General features: G+C 53.0%; 1 protein-coding gene across 1 annotated transcript; it reads right to left on the minus strand.

The window, feature by feature from the left end:
* Window positions 1–5,498: 5,498 nt before the first annotated feature.
* Window positions 5,499–15,318, minus strand: LOC135984713 (ankyrin repeat domain-containing protein 20B-like). The gene is made up of 20 exons (XM_065627194.1): window positions 15,194–15,318; window positions 14,925–15,130; window positions 14,479–14,752; window positions 13,975–14,125; window positions 13,584–13,772; window positions 13,165–13,338; window positions 12,970–13,076; window positions 12,336–12,470; window positions 11,221–11,369; window positions 10,989–11,065; window positions 10,017–10,119; window positions 9,133–9,197; window positions 8,923–9,000; window positions 7,927–8,079; window positions 7,608–7,777; window positions 7,314–7,407; window positions 6,707–6,819; window positions 6,147–6,288; window positions 5,743–5,791; window positions 5,499–5,668 (listed from the first exon to the last, which is right to left on the minus strand). The coding sequence occupies exons 1-20, from the start codon at window positions 15,316–15,318 to the stop codon at window positions 5,499–5,501; spliced, it is 2,724 nt and encodes a 907-aa protein (XP_065483266.1).
* Window positions 15,319–18,666: the final 3,348 nt, after the last annotated feature.

Here is an 18,666-nt window from a genome sequence, read left to right on the forward strand (position 1 = left end):
TAGGCTCTGACTGTGTTCAGTGCCACCTGAAGCCAAAACCCCAAGCAAGCCCGACCTTAGAAACTGAAGGGCAGGTACATTTGCAGTCTGCTGGACTGCAGGGCAGGTACATTTTGCATGCAAGAGTGGGTGGGTTATTGAGAGGGAGGCCAAGACCTGTCTTTGAAAATGTGCCATTTACAGCATATGTGCTATTCAGGAGACCAATTTGCCTGCTCCTTAGGAACAAAATGTTGAAGGATGCGCCCCCCTGTGCAGTAAAATGCAGTAGGAGTGGACACAGAGGGGCTTGTTGACAGCCGCTGCACAGACACAAACACACAGTCATTTGCTTCGTGGCGGCCAGAGGTGAAAGCACCTGTTAGCTCCCTCTCCCTCTTCTTTAAAATCACAGCAAGAATCCCCAGTAGTCAGCTTAATTTTGACAAAAAGGAGTGGACTGCTTTGGCTCTCATGTCAAGCCTCACAGGCCATGTTACTTCTTCATCTTGTATACTGGCCCCTCTCCTACGTCTGCAGTGATTTCCTACAGCCTTCCTTCAATGCTGCCGCAACACTCGTCCTCACTGTCCAGGACCCCAAACATCTCATTTGGTGAAGGATCCGACCTGCTCCGGTCAGTGCAGGGGTGCCCAAGGGAAGGACAGCAGTTGTCCCAGAGCAAGAGCTGTCAAGTACTGCTGGGCCTTGTGGGCCTCCCGCAGGATATTCTCCTGTCCTTTCACAGCCGGCATATTGCTGCAGCTGCTTAGGAAGGCTACATACAGAAAGGAAGGAAATGCATTTGGTAAAGATACTGATAACAGGAACAAAAATCCTGTAGAAACACCTAGGCATAATGTAACAAGACTAGGCCTGATGTAGCAAGACCAGGCATAATGTAACAGAAACCTAACAGAGAAACGATAGCTCTAGAGAGACTGGACATGAGGCAAAGTGGGCTATCCTTGGCTTGCAAGCTGGGAAAGCGGAATATTCCACTAAACGAAGAGCGGGGTACGTGACTTTTGCTGAGCAGCAGCACAAAATGACAATATGCTTGCCGAAGAAACTAGGTCAAGAAGCTGACACCGGGGGGGGCACCAGGTGCAAAGACTGCCGGGGACCACTAGAGACCCCCGATGAAGACTCTCGAATACCAAAGATGGACTTCCGGGAAAGGGTGGGGTTATGTAAATAATTTAGGCTTAATGTAGTAACTGAGCGGTAGAGACAAATGAATATGCAACAGGTATATGGAATAAATACCAAAAAGTGCAAATCACGCACACGCTCGATTAGAGGAGCAATCCTCCGAGCGTCCGGCGTACTGTAATAAAAGTGCCTGGTGTTTAAGACTTTCAAAACAGTGTTAGAGAGTCTTTTTTTGCTGACTTTTCGATATCAATACCCCCACACTTGCATACACTGTGTACTGGAAGAGCAACGGTCGTTCATGAGCCATCCTACACATCTTCACAGCCAGCTGATAAAGAGTAAGGCACAGACGCGCACACACACACAAACACACACGCACGCAGGGCTTACTGCACTACTGCTGGAGACTGAAGTGCTCACTACAAGCACTGCAGGGTTTATCTGGGTTGTGTAGCTGCCTCACCTCATGCTAATGGCAGCTCGGGCCTCTCTCCTCTGTGAAGGAGAGATCCGCTTTTGTCTCGAGTGCTGAGGTGGAGGCAGCAGTCCCACGTCTGTGGGAGAGAGAGAGCTGGCAGCAGCTGTGGGGGGGACATGATAGCAAGCAAAGAAAATATTGCCTTGCACTTGATTGCTGTGCTCTCATCAGCTGTTGCTGCGAAACATGGAGGGTGGCTGGGGCAGTGATGTGCCCAGAGAGTCTCCTGCGTGGAGACAAGACCCATGTGCACCCTTTCCCTGGGTGCTTCCAGCACCGACACCCACACACTGTGGGGAACCAGTGCAAGACATGCAGGAATGAAAAGAATTGCATTCGGTCAGATGTGTTGCGTTCCCTGACGCTACCTGCTGCCAACTAGGGAAGAGATGCTGAGTCAGGCTTTTTGTGACGCCGGTGTTGGAGTTCAGAAGCTACATACTGCCTAGCAGCGACCTGGTGGTGGACAGGAGGAGGGAGGGCCAGAACCATTCTGGTCCTCTCTAGTGCTCTCTGTCACTGGAGCTGTCTCTCTCCCTGCACACCCCCAACATCAGGGCAAGTGCTGTGCTCAGGTGTTGCAGAGGGGTTGAGCAGACTGCTAAGCAGCCAGATTTCACCTGCTTGCACATCACCACGGAACTTACTGCTGCTTATTTCCTTGGCCTTTATGGGGAGTTTGCAGGACTGTTCCTGGGCAGAGGTCTCTTTCTGAGTTATGTGCAGAATGGGTCCAATTTACAGTTTGAAGGTACGTTTGGTATCTTCTAAAGGCTGTTTTGCTGTTAGAGCCCGGAGATCCCTTAACATTCACCAATGTGAAGGGTGGTTGCCTGGAGGGGCAAGTCTGTTTTTGCCAAGTGTGCTTTGCCATCTTTGTGAAGGGCGGCTTCTCGAAGTCGTAATGCCTAGCTGGCTATCTCCTTGCACTTGAAGTAATGAGGACTGGGCCAGGTGGACCTCCAGAGCTGGCCGCTTCCACTGCTGCCCAGCCAGACCTGAAGCACGATGCTGCTTCTGCACTTGCAGGTCTCAAAGCAGGGCTTAGAAATCAAGATTCCCTTGGCTAACTCTATGGCCATTCTTCACTGGTGGCATCAGACCTCGCAACATGACTTGGTGTCTGAGGAGCTTGTTGCCATCTTTGTGCCTGGCGATGCTGGCTACAGTCTGCGGTTGTTTTGTCTGTTGCATGTAGCCCGAGGAAGACTACGGTTGCAGCTAAGCTGAGGTCAGAATCGGGCTAAAGGCTCATTTAGTCGGGCAGGAGGTGTAGCCGAAGGAAAGCGGGCCTGCAGCTTGAAGTTTCCGGACCACAGGAGACATTTGTGCCTTGAAAAGCCCAGCATCATCGAGGGTGGAAGGAGCCTCGTCTCGCCCACCTCGTCGGTCCCTGCCCTGCTCAAAGCAGGGTCAGCCAGGGCAGGTGATATAGGGCCACATCCAGTTTGGAGCATCGCCAAGTGTGGAGACTTCGCAAGCTCTCTGTGGCACAAAGAAGCCACCAGCAGGCTGAGCTGGGGCCTCAGGCCCCAGGCCAGGTGTCTGGGGCCTCCAGCCCATGGGACAAGGAGGCCCACTGAGGCGCAGGCAGAGGCCGCCAGGCCCTGTCTCAGCTCTGTCAGGCCATCCCTGTCTCCACCTCTGTCTCAGCTCTGCCTGGTCCTGGCCACAGCCCTCGGTGCTCCAGACCTGCCCTCGACCTCCCCGTGGCCCTGCCTGGCCAGCACTGGGCTGCGTCTGAGCCTGCCTGCCAGCACTGGGCCTGATCCCCAGCCCGGCCTGGCCTGACATCTCAGCTTGCCCTCAGAGCCGCTGCCTCACCGGGCACTTGCTTGTCCCTCTGGGCTCTTGGCTGCGCCGTCTGCCTGCCCGGGACTGCCCGGCTGGCTATGGGACCCCCTTGTGCTCCCCGTCCCCAAGGGAGCAGCATGCCTGTGCTGCTCCCTGACACCGCTCTCTCACCACCCCCACAAGAGAAAATGTTTTTCCTCAGGCTGAGGTGGCATTCCCCCATTCCAGCTTTTGCCCACTTCTTCGCACCTTTCCCCTCGGTGGGCTACAAATCCATCAGATCCCTGTGGGAGCTGCAAAGCTTCCATGGCTACCAGAAGCTCAACCACCACCTTCTGCCCAGACCACCAGGAGGATTGCTCTAGAAAGGCGGGAAGAGTCTGGTAACTGATTATTAGCAGTAGCTCAGCGCTAGTCCCCGATCTGAGCACAATCGTGGCTCAGGGCTCCCCAGAGGAAAAGGACACAGATGTGTGCTCCCTGTTGCAGACGTCTGCACGACTGATATTCCTTCAGAGCAAGGACAGAGAGAGACGTGTATCTAGTGGAGTGCCTCGAGGGTCAGTACCGGGGCCAGTATTATTCGGTATATTCATCAGTGACTTGGATGAGGGAACTGAGTGCACTGTCAGCAAGTTTGCTGGTGACACCAAGCTGGGAGGGGTGGCTGACAGGCCAGAAGGCTGTGCTGCCATCCAACGAGACCTGGACAGGCTGGAGAGTTGGGCGGGGAAAAATTTAATGAAATATAACGAGGGAAAGTGCAGAGTCTTGCATCTGGGTAGGAACAACCCCAGGTTCCAGTATAGGTTGCGGAATGACCTAGTAGAGAGCAGCGTAGGAGAAAGGGACCTGGGGGTCCTGGTGGACAGGAGGATGACCGTGAGCCAGCGTTGTGCCCTTGTGGCCAAGAAGGCCAATGGCATCCTGGGGTGTATTAGAAGGGGGGTGGTTAGGAGGTCGAGAGAGGTTCTCCTCCCCCTCTACTCTGCCCTGGTGAGACCGCCTCTGGATTATTGTATCCAGTTCTGGGCCCCTCAGTTCAAGGACAGGGAACTGCTGGAGAGAGTCCAGCATAGGGCAACAAAGATGATGAAGGGAGTGGAGCATCTCCCTTAGGAGGAAAGGCTGAGGGAGCTGGGTCTCTTTAGTTTGGAGGAGACTGAGGGGAGACCTCATTAATGTTTCTAAATACGTGAAGGGTGAGTGTCACGAGGATGGAGCCAGGCTCTTCTCAGCGACAACCAATGATAAGACAAGGGGTAATGGGTTCAAACTGGAACACAAGAGGTTCCACTTAAATTTGAGAAGAAACTTCTTCTCAGTGAGGGTAACAGAACACTGGAACAGGCTGCCCAGGGAGGTAGTGGAGTCTCCTTCTCTGGAGACATTCAAAACCCTCCTGGACGCATTCCTGTCTAGCCTCATCTGGGCGTTCCTCCTCCGGCGGGGAGATTGGACTAGATGATCTTTTGAGGTCCCTTCCAATCCCTAACATTCTGTGCTCCTGTGATTCTGTTAAGTGCCCACATGGGTTGAGAGCCTGAGTGAGCCTTCAAAGATAGGACTGTCCCCATCCAAACCCGCGAGGTCCCAAGCGCTCCAGTTGGGCAGCAAAACGAAGACACGGACTAGACGACACAGTTTATTAAATAGCAAGCTGCAACAGAACAACTGGAACTAGATGCAGGGCAATGGCTGCACAAGGTGGAATGGAAAGGTTTGCAGGCTTCATTCCTGTCCCTTGTGTGCTCTCTGTTTCCTGGCAGCGACACTTCCTCTGCTCCAGCATCTTCTCATTGCTAATGGCGGAGGTTCAGCAGTGACTGGGGAAGCGTGGGAAAAGAAAAGGCTTTGTATTAGTTTTACAGCAGGCTGGGCCAAAGGCTGTACTGGGAAGTGGCTTCTGGAAGTACAGCACTAATGCGCAGATCCAGATACCAAAAACCGAACACTCAAATGTGTCAACAACAAAGCTACAGCCTGTGGGCTACAGCCACAAGTGGAAAATTGTGTTCCATGGAGATAGGGATCAACTCCTTGTGGTTTTTGCCTTGTTTCCTGGCCAGCTCTTTCTCCCATCTCTCTTTTAGACTGCTTTACTGGGCTGTGACCTACCGAGGGAGTCCCAAATGACTTCTGAGCCTAATCCTGGGTTCTGGACTGGCTCTCCCTGAGCCCCAGGCAAAGCGGAAAAACTTCTCGCAGGTCCTGGGTTGATCTTGCCTGCTGCACGTGTTGTTTCAACTGAATCTCCAGCTGTTGGGAAACGTCAACAACTTGTAGGCGGCAAACCAAAAGCAAGCCAAAGAGAGAGCTCTGAAGTTACTCACTTCTGTGGAAATCCGCAAGGTGGGAGGCCATCGAGACTGCATTTGTCACCTGCTGACAGAATGTTAAAATGTTTTAAAATCCCGGGCTATGATGACGACCCGCTCCGCTCTTCTCGCTTGGCGCCCCTGGGACTGCATCCTGCTTGGAGAGGCCATTGAGCTCAGCAGCCCTGCTGGGACTCCTGGCTCGTGGCTTTTAGCCATCAGGATAACTACATCCGTGTTCCTCAATGTCATCACCATCTAATGCTACAACGGCAGCAGGAGCATCAAGAGAATTCAATCAATTGCAAAATACAGCTAACAGATAATCAGCAACATGGAAAATAGTATAGGACGAGAATCATACAGGTTCCAGCAGAAAAAGGAATCACCTCCAGTCCACCAAACGAACCAAAGCTCACCTTTCTTCTTTGTTTACCAGCTTGCTGGGCCACCTCAGAACAGCTCTTCTTCATGTCTCTCTGGACACTGGGCTGGGACTCTCTCTTCCTCCCTGCGTATTCCATCACCTTTGTCTGAGATGCCTCCAGAAGCGTCTCCAAGCTGTACAGCAAATTAGTAAGGAAAGTGTGACATAAAGCAACAGTCGGTCTTTTTCACCTCCTCTTAGGTAAGCAGCACAGCCATGGCTTGCTTCATCTGTAATGCGCTTGACAGGCCAGGAATTGCTGAGAGCAGCCAGCGCTCCAGTGCCACACATCACTTGGAGGGCTCAAAGTTCACCTGAAGAGAGGAAGAAAAGACTTCCTTCCCTCCCAGCAGAACTGCAGGCAGCCTGCATTTGCAAGGCCTTGTGTAACTTTCTAAAACCAGGGACTCGTGCAAAGAAGCGCCTTACAAGATGGAACATGAGGCTTGAATTTGCTCCCAAGCGGTTAGTATGTGCTGTTACGTTAAGAGTTCAGTAACGCTTGACTACTACTCAACGTGCTGGTTTTTTTAAATCACTAAAAAGCCATGCCTGGTAGGTTCTTCCTCCAGCGCGCCATTACTTCTCCGTGTTTTCTCCGGAAGCGCTTCCAACTGGCGTTTCTTCTCAGACGGCCTCTTCGATTCCCTGCTTTCGCTCCCACGCTTTCAAAATACAAAGATACTTCACACACAGAGCACAGGAACAGGATCCCTATGCAGAACGTCAGACAGATTTCTCCAAAGAAGTCAGGCCTTCAGGATGAAGCGCTCGGCACCACCACAGCCCAAGGAAAGTCTGCAGCTGAAGGTACCAAATGCCTCTCCACAGCCACTGTCTGAAGTGCTGCCTGAGGTCTCAACCTCACAAGTGTTCTAAAGCAGAACACAGCGAAGCCAGTCCCTGTCTGTCAAGTCCTTAACAAAGACGGCATTAGGTGGGACTAAAGTAGGACCGGCTGTAGTCTCATGGGGCAACTCTCAAAGCCAGAAAGCTGGGGAGTGAGGCAGCAGGACTTTCAGGGCAGCCTGTAGTCAGTAGAACAGATGAAATGGTCTCTCCCAGGCTCTTTGGGAAAACCTCTTCTTCAAATTTCCCCACCCGAATATGGACCTAGGCTCTGGTAGCTCGTGAAAAGGGAAGGTTCTGACTAGCTTACTGAGGCAGAGGCTTGCAGGTCTTTGTGAAGGGCCTCAATGGTCTTGGCTTGTTGCTGGGCTGTGGCTTCCAGCCTGGCCATTCCAACTTGGAGCCTGAAAAAGAAGTACAGGTCTTATCACAGAAGTCCGCAAGACCACAAATCCCAAAGGAAGAGTGTGATAGAACCTCATCTAAAACAAAAGCATCTTTGAAAACCATGTAGTAGTATCTTGCCGGGATGCAGGAAGACAGTCCAGTTGTTTTCCCGCAATCGCAGAAAGCAAAGCCTTGCCCCACTGTGTGACTTCCTTACTGTTGCAGGCGTTCTTCCAGCTCTGGGATAGCCGCAGTTCCAGAAGATGTGACCAGAAGGCTCTGCAGGTTCCTGGAAGCTGTTAGCTCCCTCTCCTTATTCTCTATGGCATTCTCCAGGGACTCGGCATAACGCTCGCTCCGGATAAGCCGTTCTTGCAGTTCCTGCAGCTGTCAAACCAAAGCAAGAATCGCCAGCAGTCAGCTTAGGTTTGATAAAAAGGAGCGGACCCCCAACTAAGGCTCTGTTCCTCACTCTGGTTTGCAACAGAAAAGGCCTGGGCCCCTGCCAAGAGACAAGAGACAGGCTTTCTCCCTACCTGAGATTTAGAGCTGTCCAGTTCCTTCTGCAGCTGCAGTTTCTGTTCCTGCAGGCCCCTGCTGTAGCGCTTCTCGGCTTCAAGTGAAGCTTCTGCCAGGGAGTACTTTCTGAAAGTGTTGGCAAACTCCTGCTGCAGCCATGTGAACCGTCGCTAAAGAAACGGTGTTGCATGAGCATGGAGAAGTCAATAAGAAGATGACAACAGGACACATGCTTTTAGGCATGGGATCATATCATTAGATTGATCTTCAGCATGGCCAGCAGCTGGAGGGAGGTTGTTCTCCCCTTCTGCTCTGCTCTGCTCTTGTGAGCCCCACCTGGACTACTGCATCCAGCTCTTGGGTCCCCAGCATAAGGAAGACATGGGCCTGTTAGAGTGGGTCCAGAGGAGGGCCACAGAAATGATCAGAGGGTTGGAACCAGGCTGGTGGCACACTGGACCAGGCTGCCCAGAGAAGTTGTGGATGCCCCGTCTCTGGAATTGTCCAAGTCAGGCTGCACGGGGTGTTGAGCAACCTGATCTTTGGAAGATGTCCCTGCCCACAGCAGGGGCTTGGACCAAATGATCTTTAGAGGGCCTGTCCAACCCAAACCATTCTATGCTTCTATGACTCAGTGAATTCAAAGATGAGAGATTTTGGCCACCACCAGCAGGCATCTGCTGGCACCTTTCTCAGCTGAGCACACCCAAACTATCCGCAGCTCATCATGAAGCTTTCTCTTTCCTAATACACAGAAAAGGCTTCCGTATTTTCCTCCTCAGAACAGAGGCTGAGAGGCTGTGCCACCGGCTTTTTTCTAACCGACTGTTTTCCCTCTTTATGCAGCACTTCTGCTTCACAACGGGAACAGAATGAGGTCCGAAATAGACTTCAGGTCCCAATTCAAAAACTGCCTCTCAGCAGCACTCCTAAAGGAACTCCGTAGCAAGAACAGGCCTCCTGACACTGACAGGCTTGCTTTACAGATATCTGCATCAGGCCCTAAGAGTCACCTGACTGTCGCCTTGACAATCGGTTTGTGTCGAAGCCTCCTTCTTGAGCGGAAGCTCTTCTCTCTCCAGCGCACAAACCTGAGCGAGCAAGAGCACAGACCGACAGACAGTGAGGAAAGGCATCTGCAGCAACCCTGCAGCATCACGCTGCGTTTCAGCAGCTGGGCTTAAGAAGCGTAACAATTATGTTAACTCAGGAAGACAAAGCACCTCATCCAAAGAAGAGGAGTCAAAATCTTCTTCTTCTTGTGCTGCTCCTGCAGCTGGCAACACATCTACAAAGAGGTAAAAAGCGCCACGCTGCTGGGAGTGCTTATTTCACTCTGCTATTCCCCATCCGCTTCAATCCAGAGAAGCTTACAAAGGGAACCATTTAGTCCGTCAGGAAATTACCATTGTGGCGCTCCTCTGCAACAGGCCGCGCACACGCTCCTTGTTGGTTTGCAGCTGGAAGCAGCACGGCATCCAACAGTTCCGTTAGACCTTCAGAATCCGTCTGTGTAAATATAAAGATACGCGTTAGAACTGCCACTTCCAAAGAAGGGCAATGAAGCTGGTGGAGGGTCGAGAGAGCAAGTCCTCTGAGGAGCAGCTGAGGGAATCAGGGCTGTTATTCAGAAGATAAGGAGGCCAAGGGGAGACCTTATCGTTCCCTACAACTACCAGAAAGGAGGTTGTGGCGAGGTTGGTGTCAGTCTCTGTTGCCCAATATGCAGTAATAGGACAAGAAGAAAGAGTCTTATGTTGTTCCAGGAAAGGTTTAGATAGGATATTGGGAAAAATTTCTTCACTGAAAGAGTAATCAAGCACTGCAGCGGGCTGCCCAGGGAAGCCGTTGAGTTACCCTTCAACCATACGCTTGGACTCGATGACCTTAAGGCTCTATTCTGACCTAAGCGATGCTAGGATTCTACCTCAGAATCAAAAGAGGAGTCATCGTCTTCTTCTTGTGCTGCTCCTGCTGCTGGCAACACACCTACAAAGAGGTAAAAAGCGCCACGCTGCAGAGAGTGCTTCTTTCAATCTGCTTTCCCCCACCCGCTTCACTCCAGAGAAGGCTACAAAGGGAACCATTTAGTCTGTCAGGAAATTACCATTGTGGCGCCCCTCTGCGACAGGCTGCGCACACGCTCCTTGTTGCTTTGCAGGTGGAAGCAGCACGACAGCTGACACTTCTGTTGGACCCTCAGAATCCGTCTGTGTAAATATAAAGATACATGTTAAACCTGGCACTTCCAAAGAAGGGCAATGAAGCTGGTGGAGGGTCTAGAGAAGAGGTCCTGTGAGGAGCAGCTGAGGGAAGCAGGGCTATTCAGTGAGGAGATAGGGAGGCCGAGGAGAGACCTTATCGTTCCCTACAACTACCAGAATGAAGGTTGTGGCGAGGTGGGTGTCGGTCTCTTTTGCCAAATATGCAGTAATAAGACAAGAAGAAAGAGCCTTATGTTGCTCCAGGAGAGGTTTAGATGGGTTATCGGGAAAAGTTTCTTCACTGAAAGAGGTATCGAGCACTGCAGCAGGCTGCCCAGGGAAGTGGTTGAGTCACCCTTCAACCATACGCTTGGACTCGATGATCTTAAGGCTCTATTCCAACCTAAGTGATGCTAGGATTCTACCTCAGAATCAAAAGGGGAGTCGTCGTCGTCTTCTTCTTGTGCTGCTCCTGCTGCTGGCAACACACCTACAAAGAGGTAAGAAGCACCACGCTGCTGTGAGCGCTTATTTCAATCTGCTTTTCCCCATCCACTTCACTCCAGAGAAGCTTACAAAGGGAACCATTTAGTCTGTCAGGAAATTACCATTGTGGCACTCCTCCTCCTCGACAGGCTGCACACACGCTCCTTGTTGCTTTGCAGATGGAAGCAGCACGGAATCCAACAGTTCCATTGCATCTTCAGAATCCGTCTGTGTAAATTAAAAGACATGCGTTAGAAGTGACACAGACTCCTTCTCGAAGATCTTAAGGGTCTGTTTCAACCTAAGTGATGCTGGGTTTCCAAGCCTGAGTCAGAAGCAGCAGCAGAAGGTAAAGAGCCAAAAAGTAAGCACGCCCAGCCGGGCCCCACCTTCAGAGAAGGTACCTCAAAATCAGACAGGGAATCAAAATCTTCCTCTTGCTGTGCTCCAGCTTCTGGCAAGGCACCTTCAAAGGAAATAAGAGGCACGATGCAGTTGTGAGTGCTTATTTTACTGTGCCTTCTCCCATCCCATGGGCCCTGCCTTTAACAAAGGGTTCTCATTCCCCTTCAGGCCACAGCGATTTGTCCTCATCACCTCCTCCACGGTGGGAGATCCTACCTGCTCCAATCTGCGCAGGTGCTCCCAGGGGAGGGGCAGCAGTCGTCCCAGAGGAAGAGATCTCAGGTACTGCTGCACCTCCTGTGCCTCCTACAGAGCATTCTCCTGTCCTTTTACTTCTTGCGTATTCCTCCAGGATCTTAGAAAGACTATATACAAAAAGGAAGGAAACGAAATTGGTGAACGTACCCCCATACTTGCATACGCTCTCTACTGGAAGTGCAACAGCCATTCTGGAGCCATCGTACACATATTCAGAACCAGGTGCGAAAGGTAACACACACACGCGCACACACACACACGTACACAGAACTGACTGCAGTCCTGTTGCAGACTGAAGTACTCACTACAGGCATGTTCACAGTACAGGTGCCTGTTCCTGTTGATGGGGTAATTCACCCCTGCTGGCTACAGTCTCATGTTATAAACCCCCCTCTTCTCCATTTTGGGGGCCAGCGAGACTGACATCTAACTACAAGGCTTCTACCTCAGTGGGATGCTATACTAATGCTGCAGCCACTCTTCACGCCAAGCTGGGGTAACGTCTCCTGAAACTCCTTCCGGACTTTGAAGGGTTTCAGAAATTCCCATCCTTATTCTGAGGCCCCGAGAGTGTAGAGAGCTCCTAAGTGGGATGCCAAGAGGCCAACAAAGATTGCGGTTGCATTCCAAGCACTGCAGGGGTTAACTACATTGCACAGGTGTCATGTTCTAACAACCCTGGCAGAGGGGCAGTTGGGGCTCTGGAGAGAGACCACTTTCAGGGTTGCTTCATAAGCAGAAGTAAAAACAAAACAAAAAACCCCAAAGAAACAAGAAAACAGTAAAAACATGCTCCAGGCCAAGGCTGCTACGCAAAACGGTGCATTAGCGCAAGACTGCTACTGTGCCAGAAGCCTGCAGCGAAGGAACCAACCGCTTGTTTTGCTAGAGCAATCGTCAAGCATGCTTTGTTCCGAAAGCTGTGGGTTTTTACTCCACGGAAGGAGATGCATCAGAAGATGTCACTGAGCCCAGCTTCAGAAAAGGTCTCAACACCCCATTCAAGCAAAAAGGGATGTACATCAGCGCGGACATGCTGACAATGCAGCTGCTCTAACAAGGATGTCACTTACCCAGAAGTAAACTGATCGAGATAACCCATATCTGTGAAGTCGTCCTTGCCGTGATGAGAAAGAACAGCACCATGCTGAAGAAGCAGCCGTGCTACATTCGTATTCCCAGCATAAGCGGCAATCTTAAGAGTGGTCCTAAAGCGTCCAAGAAACCATAGGAAATAGATCAGCTTCTGCAGACATTGACTTGCTCTTACTTGACTCCTCCTTTGCTCCTCAAACAATTCGTTTCCCCTCCTACAGGCAGAGTGAAATTACAGCAAAACGTGTGGATGCGTCGGACAATTGAGTGTGGTGGGACCTCAGGAGGCCTCCAGGCCAAGCGTCTCCCCAGAGCAGACTCAGGAGGTCTGTGTGTGTGTGTGCCTGTGTGCATGCGTGCATGTGTGTGCACGCTCACGCGCACGTGTGCGTGTGTTGGCACCACAGCCAACGCTTTCTTGCAGTCCTCAGTGCAGAGATCATCCCCTGAGGTAAGAGAGCAGCAGAGTGTGGGTCTGCTTTCCCAAGTGGCACAGAACGAGCTCCTTCTGGGCAGCTCCTGGTTCTTTTTCAAAGCTCATTCCTATAGCTCCCAACAATCCAATCGGAACAATGCTCAGGAGTCCCACGCACGCTTTTGACAAAACTTCACCTTTGACACTTATCTCGAGCGTTCACGTCAGCTCTGTTTTGAAGGAGGAACTCAACCATCTCTTCACGGCGCTCGATGATCGCAACGGCAAGAGGAGTATATCCCAACTGAAAGGAGAAATCGTCTCCCTTAGAAGAACACAGGAAAGTCAAGCGAGTTTGGGGAAGAGAAGCCTTACCCAAAGCCCAAGCTTACGTCATTCCGAGCATCAATATGGGCATTGTGCTCGAGTAAGAGCTCCACCATCGATTTGCTGGGCATGACAGCAGCCATGTGAAGGGCAGTGTTGCCACCAGCACCTTTGTGGTTGGGGTTGGCGCCGTGCTCCAGCAGAGCAGTCACGCAGTCTTTGTGCTGATGCTGTACTGCCTGGAAACAAGCCACAAGGGAGGAGTAACTTCCAACATGGACATTTCTCTCTCTCACAACTCCTGCATCTTTGCGACACGGGAAAGTACGAGCGTCTTCGAAGATTACGTAATATATGCTCCTTCCCCACTGACTGCAACATACCTGTTTCCACGCAGGCCTACGTAAAGAATCCCGCGAGGCAGGTATCGCTCAGTGCATCACTGACAAGCCCCACGTACAACAGCCTAACGTATTCCACGTACCAGCATCAGCGGCGTTTTCTTAAACATGCCACGAGGGTTTAGCTTGCACTTCTTGCCTGCCAGAAATCGAACGACATCTGCATGGCCGTTCGCACAAGCAAGATGCAGAGGCGTCCTAGAAATTAAATACAGCCAGTTAACACAGACAAGACAGCTGAAGACATCGTTTCGGGCTGCGGTGCCCACCGCCTAGGGCCACAAGGCTCAACTGCCAAAAAGGAAGCCAAAAGCCAGCTTTCTCGTGCCAGAGCCGGTGGCAGCACTTGCACACCCAAAGCCTGGGGCTGGCTAGGCACAATCCTCAGCACATCTGCTGAGCCAGGAGGCATCTCCTAAGCTGTGTCAATGAAGCTGCACGAACGGACTCCTGTGCCCAGGCACTGGTCCCTGCCTCGAGCCAGGCCTGCCCGGCCACCCAGCACAGCAAAGGACATGGCGTCTTGGCAGCCTGGATCTTCTGGAGGCCACGTAAGTCTACGGAGACCGTGGAGTCTGCGTAAGCTCCTGGCTTTGCCCCCGGCGAGTCCTGCACCGGATGTGTCCTAGAGACAGGGGAGATGGGATTTCTAGCAGCAACGGGAAGCTGTGCCCTGTGGCTCTGCGGCTCCATGTACCGCTCAAGCAAGACCGGCAACAGTCAGGCAAGAGGAAAGGAGCCGTCTCTGCTTGCACAAAGGCCTGCGGAGCTCCACAGAAGGGTCACTACAGGGAGCAGGCTGGCAGAGCAGGCAGAGTGGCGCATCCGCTGGCTCCTGTCCCAGCTCGGGCGGCCCTCCGGTACGGGCAGCGCTGTGGAGCCGGCCTGTCCCTAGGGTGCTTGCGATCGTGCTGGGCTTCGCTGGCTCTTCCAGCCAGGGCACGTGGATCTTCGCTACGGGCACTGCCCGCTCCTTACTGCTTGTTGGCGTCCCGCGAGTTGATGCGGAATCTCTTCCGCCACCAGATTCCTTGCAGCCGGGCGAGGTCGCCGCTGGCGGCCGCGCTGTGCAGCCCGCCCCGGCCCTTCTCCCGGATCTCCGAGGCCCCGGCGGTGCTGGGTGCGCAAGCGCTGTCGGACGGCGGCCGCTCCCGCGCGCTCCTGAGCAATGCCATGAAGCACTGCATGCTTCGCGGCGACGAGGGCACAGCCCGCTCCGGGGTGAGCAGCCGCAGGAGGCGCCCGGTGGACTCTGCCGAGCCCCGAGAGAGCAAGGAGAGGAGGCGCGGAGAGGGCAAGTGAAGCCCAGAACCGAGCCCCTCGTGGACAGTTGTAGAGGGCGCGGAGAGGGCAAGTGAAGCCCAGAACCGAGCCCCGGGCGGACAGTTGTAGAGGGCGCGGAGAGGGCAAGAGCAGCCCAGAACCGAGCCCCGGGCGGACAGTTGTAGAGGGCGCGGAGAGGGCAAGAGCAGCCCAGAACCGAGCCCCGGGCGGACAGTTGTAGAGGGCGTTGAGAAGGCGAGAAGAGCCGAGAAGAGGCGAGTCCCGAGCGGGTCGCAGCTCCCGACGCTCCGAGCCACACACGCGCTGCCGGTCCCGCTGTGGCGGCGACAGCACTGAGCGCCGGCGCCTGCAGGGGGCGGCTTCACAGCGGCAGCTCGGGGCGTCACAGCCGGAGGGACGGGGGCGTCACCGCGGGAGGGACGGGGGCGTCACCGCGGGCGGGGGGACGCCGGCCCCGGGCGAGCGGGCTGCGGCTCCGGCGTTGGGGCTCCCGCGGGGCCGGGCGGCCGGGAAGTGCCTTTGCCAATGCGCCATTTGCACAGCTGCGGTTCAGGAGCCCAATTCGCTGCCGTGTGTAGACTGTTGAAGGATGCGTCCGTCTGCGTCGGGCGCGGTTCTGGGGGAGAATACGGCGGGGGTGGCCACAGACGGGGCTGCTGAGGAAGCGCTGAGCGCGCAGCAAAGCTTCGCCCTGTCCCACTGTTGCTAGACAGCCCGAAAGACCAGACAAGTGACTTCTGTGGGAATCTCGAGGTCCCTTGCCACGTGGCTTCCCCCTCCTTCCCTGCCTTGTGTCACCAGATTGCGTCATGCTGAAGCAGTAGGCTCTGACTGTGTTCAGTGCCACCTGAAGCCAAAACCCCAAGCAAGCCCGACCTTAGAAACTGAAGGGCAGGTACATTTGCAGTCTGCTGGACTGCAGGGCAGGTACATTTTGCATGCAAGAGTGGGTGGGTTATTGAGAGGGAGGCCAAGACCTGTCTTTGAAAATGTGCCATTTACAGCATATGTGCTATTCAGGAGACCAATTTGCCTGCTCCTTAGGAACAAAATGTTGAAGGATGCGCCCCCCTGTGCAGTAAAATGCAGTAGGAGTGGACACAGAGGGGCTTGTTGACAGCCGCTGCACAGACACAAACACACAGTCATTTGCTTCGTGGCGGCCAGAGGTGAAAGCACCTGTTAGCTCCCTCTCCCTCTTCTTTAAAATCACAGCAAGAATCCCCAGTAGTCAGCTTAATTTTGACAAAAAGGAGTGGACTGCTTTGACTCTCATGTCAAGTCTCACAGGCCATGTTACTTCTTCATCTTGTATACTGGCCCCTCTCCTACGTCTGCAGTGATTTCCTACAGCCTTCCTTCAATGCTGCCGCAACACTCGTCCTCACTGTCCAGGACCCCAAACATCTCATTTGGTGAAGGATCCGACCTGCTCCGGTCAGTGCAGGGGTGCCCAAGGGAAGGACAGCAGTTGTCCCAGAGCAAGAGCTGTCAAGTACTGCTGGGCCTTGTGGGCCTCCCGCAGGATATTCTCCTGTCCTTTCACAGCCGGCATATTGCTGCAGCTGCTTAGGAAGGCTACATACAGAAAGGAAGGAAATGCATTTGGTAAAGATACTGATAACAGGAACAAAAATCCTGTAGAAACACCTAGGCATAATGTAACAAGACTAGGCCTGATGTAGCAAGACCAGGCATAATGTAACAGAAACCTAACAGAGAAACGATAGCTCTAGAGAGACTGGACATGAGGCAAAGTGGGCTATCCTTGGCTTGCAAGCTGGGAAAGCGGAATATTCCACTAAACGAAGAGCGGGGTACGTGACTTTTGCTGAGCAGCAGCACAAAATGACAATATGCTTGCCGAAGAAACTAGGTCAAGAAGCTGACACCGGGGGGGGCACCAGGTGCAAAGACTGCCGGGGACCACTAGAGACCCCCGATGAAGACTCTCGAATACCAAAGATGGACTTCCGGGAAAGGGTGGGGTTATGTAAATAATTTAGGCTTAATGTAGTAACTGAGCGGTAGAGACAAATGAATATGCAACAGGTATATGGAATAAATACCAAAAAGTGCAAATCACGCACACGCTCGATTAGAGGAGCAATCCTCCGAGCGTCCGGCGTACTGTAATAAAAGTGCCTGGTGTTTAAGACTTTCAAAACAGTGTTAGAGAGTCTTTTTTTGCTGACTTTTCGATATCAATACCCCCACACTTGCATACACTGTGTACTGGAAGAGCAACGGTCGTTCATGAGCCATCCTACACATCTTCACAGCCAGCTGATAAAGAGTAAGGCACAGACGCGCACACACACACAAACACACACGCACGCAGGGCTTACTGCACTACTGCTGGAGACTGAAGTGCTCACTACAAGCACTGCAGGGTTTATCTGGGTTGTGTAGCTGCCTCACCTCATGCTAATGGCAGCTCGGGCCTCTCTCCTCTGTGAAGGAGAGATCCGCTTTTGTCTCGAGTGCTGAGGTGGAGGCAGCAGTCCCACGTCTGTGGGAGAGAGAGAGCTGGCAGCAGCTGTGGGGGGGACATGATAGCAAGCAAAGAAAATATTGCCTTGCACTTGATTGCTGTGCTCTCATCAGCTGTTGCTGCGAAACATGGAGGGTGGCTGGGGCAGTGATGTGCCCAGAGAGTCTCCTGCGTGGAGACAAGACCCATGTGCACCCTTTCCCTGGGTGCTTCCAGCACCGACACCCACACACTGTGGGGAACCAGTGCAAGACATGCAGGAATGAAAAGAATTGCATTCGGTCAGATGTGTTGCGTTCCCTGACGCTACCTGCTGCCAACTAGGGAAGAGATGCTGAGTCAGGCTTTTTGTGACGCCGGTGTTGGAGTTCAGAAGCTACATACTGCCTAGCAGCGACCTGGTGGTGGACAGGAGGAGGGAGGGCCAGAACCATTCTGGTCCTCTCTAGTGCTCTCTGTCACTGGAGCTGTCTCTCTCCCTGCACACCCCCAACATCAGGGCAAGTGCTGTGCTCAGGTGTTGCAGAGGGGTTGAGCAGACTGCTAAGCAGCCAGATTTCACCTGCTTGCACATCACCACGGAACTTACTGCTGCTTATTTCCTTGGCCTTTATGGGGAGTTTGCAGGACTGTTCCTGGGCAGAGGTCTCTTTCTGAGTTATGTGCAGAATGGGTCCAATTTACAGTTTGAAGGTACGTTTGGTATCTTCTAAAGGCTGTTTTGCTGTTAGAGCCCGGAGATCCCTTAACATTCACCAATGTGAAGGGTGGTTGCCTGGAGGGGCAAGTCTGTTTTTGCCAAGTGTGCTTTGCCATCTTTGTGAAGGGCGGCTTCTCGAAGTCGTAATGCCTAGCTGGCTATCTCCTTGCACTTGAAGTAATGAGGACTGGGCCAGGTGGACCTCCAGAGCTGGCCGCTTCCACTGCTGCCCAGCCAGACCTGAAGCACGATGCTGCTTCTGCACTTGCAGGTCTCAAAGCAGGGCTTAGAAATCAAGATTCCCTTGGCTAACTCTATGGCCATTCTTCACTGGTGGCATCAGACCTCGCAACATGACTTGGTGTCTGAGGAGCTTGTTGCCATCTTTGTGCCTGGCGATGCTGGCTACAGTCTGCGGTTGTTTTGTCTGTTGCATGTAGCCCGAGGAAGACTACGGTTGCAGCTAAGCTGAGGTCAGAATCGGGCTAAAGGCTCATTTAGTCGGGCAGGAGGTGTAGCCGAAGGAAAGCGGGCCTGCAGCTTGAAGTTTCCGGACCACAGGAGACATTTGTGCCTTGAAAAGCCCAGCATCATCGAGGGTGGAAGGAGCCTCGTCTCGCCCACCTCGTCGGTCCCTGCCCTGCTCAAAGCAGGGTCAGCCAGGGCAGGTGATATAGGGCCACATCCA

Source organism: Caloenas nicobarica, chromosome 1 (genome assembly GCF_036013445.1).
Source record: "Caloenas nicobarica isolate bCalNic1 chromosome 1, bCalNic1.hap1, whole genome shotgun sequence".
NCBI classification, from domain to species: Eukaryota; Metazoa; Chordata; class Aves; order Columbiformes; family Columbidae; genus Caloenas; species Caloenas nicobarica.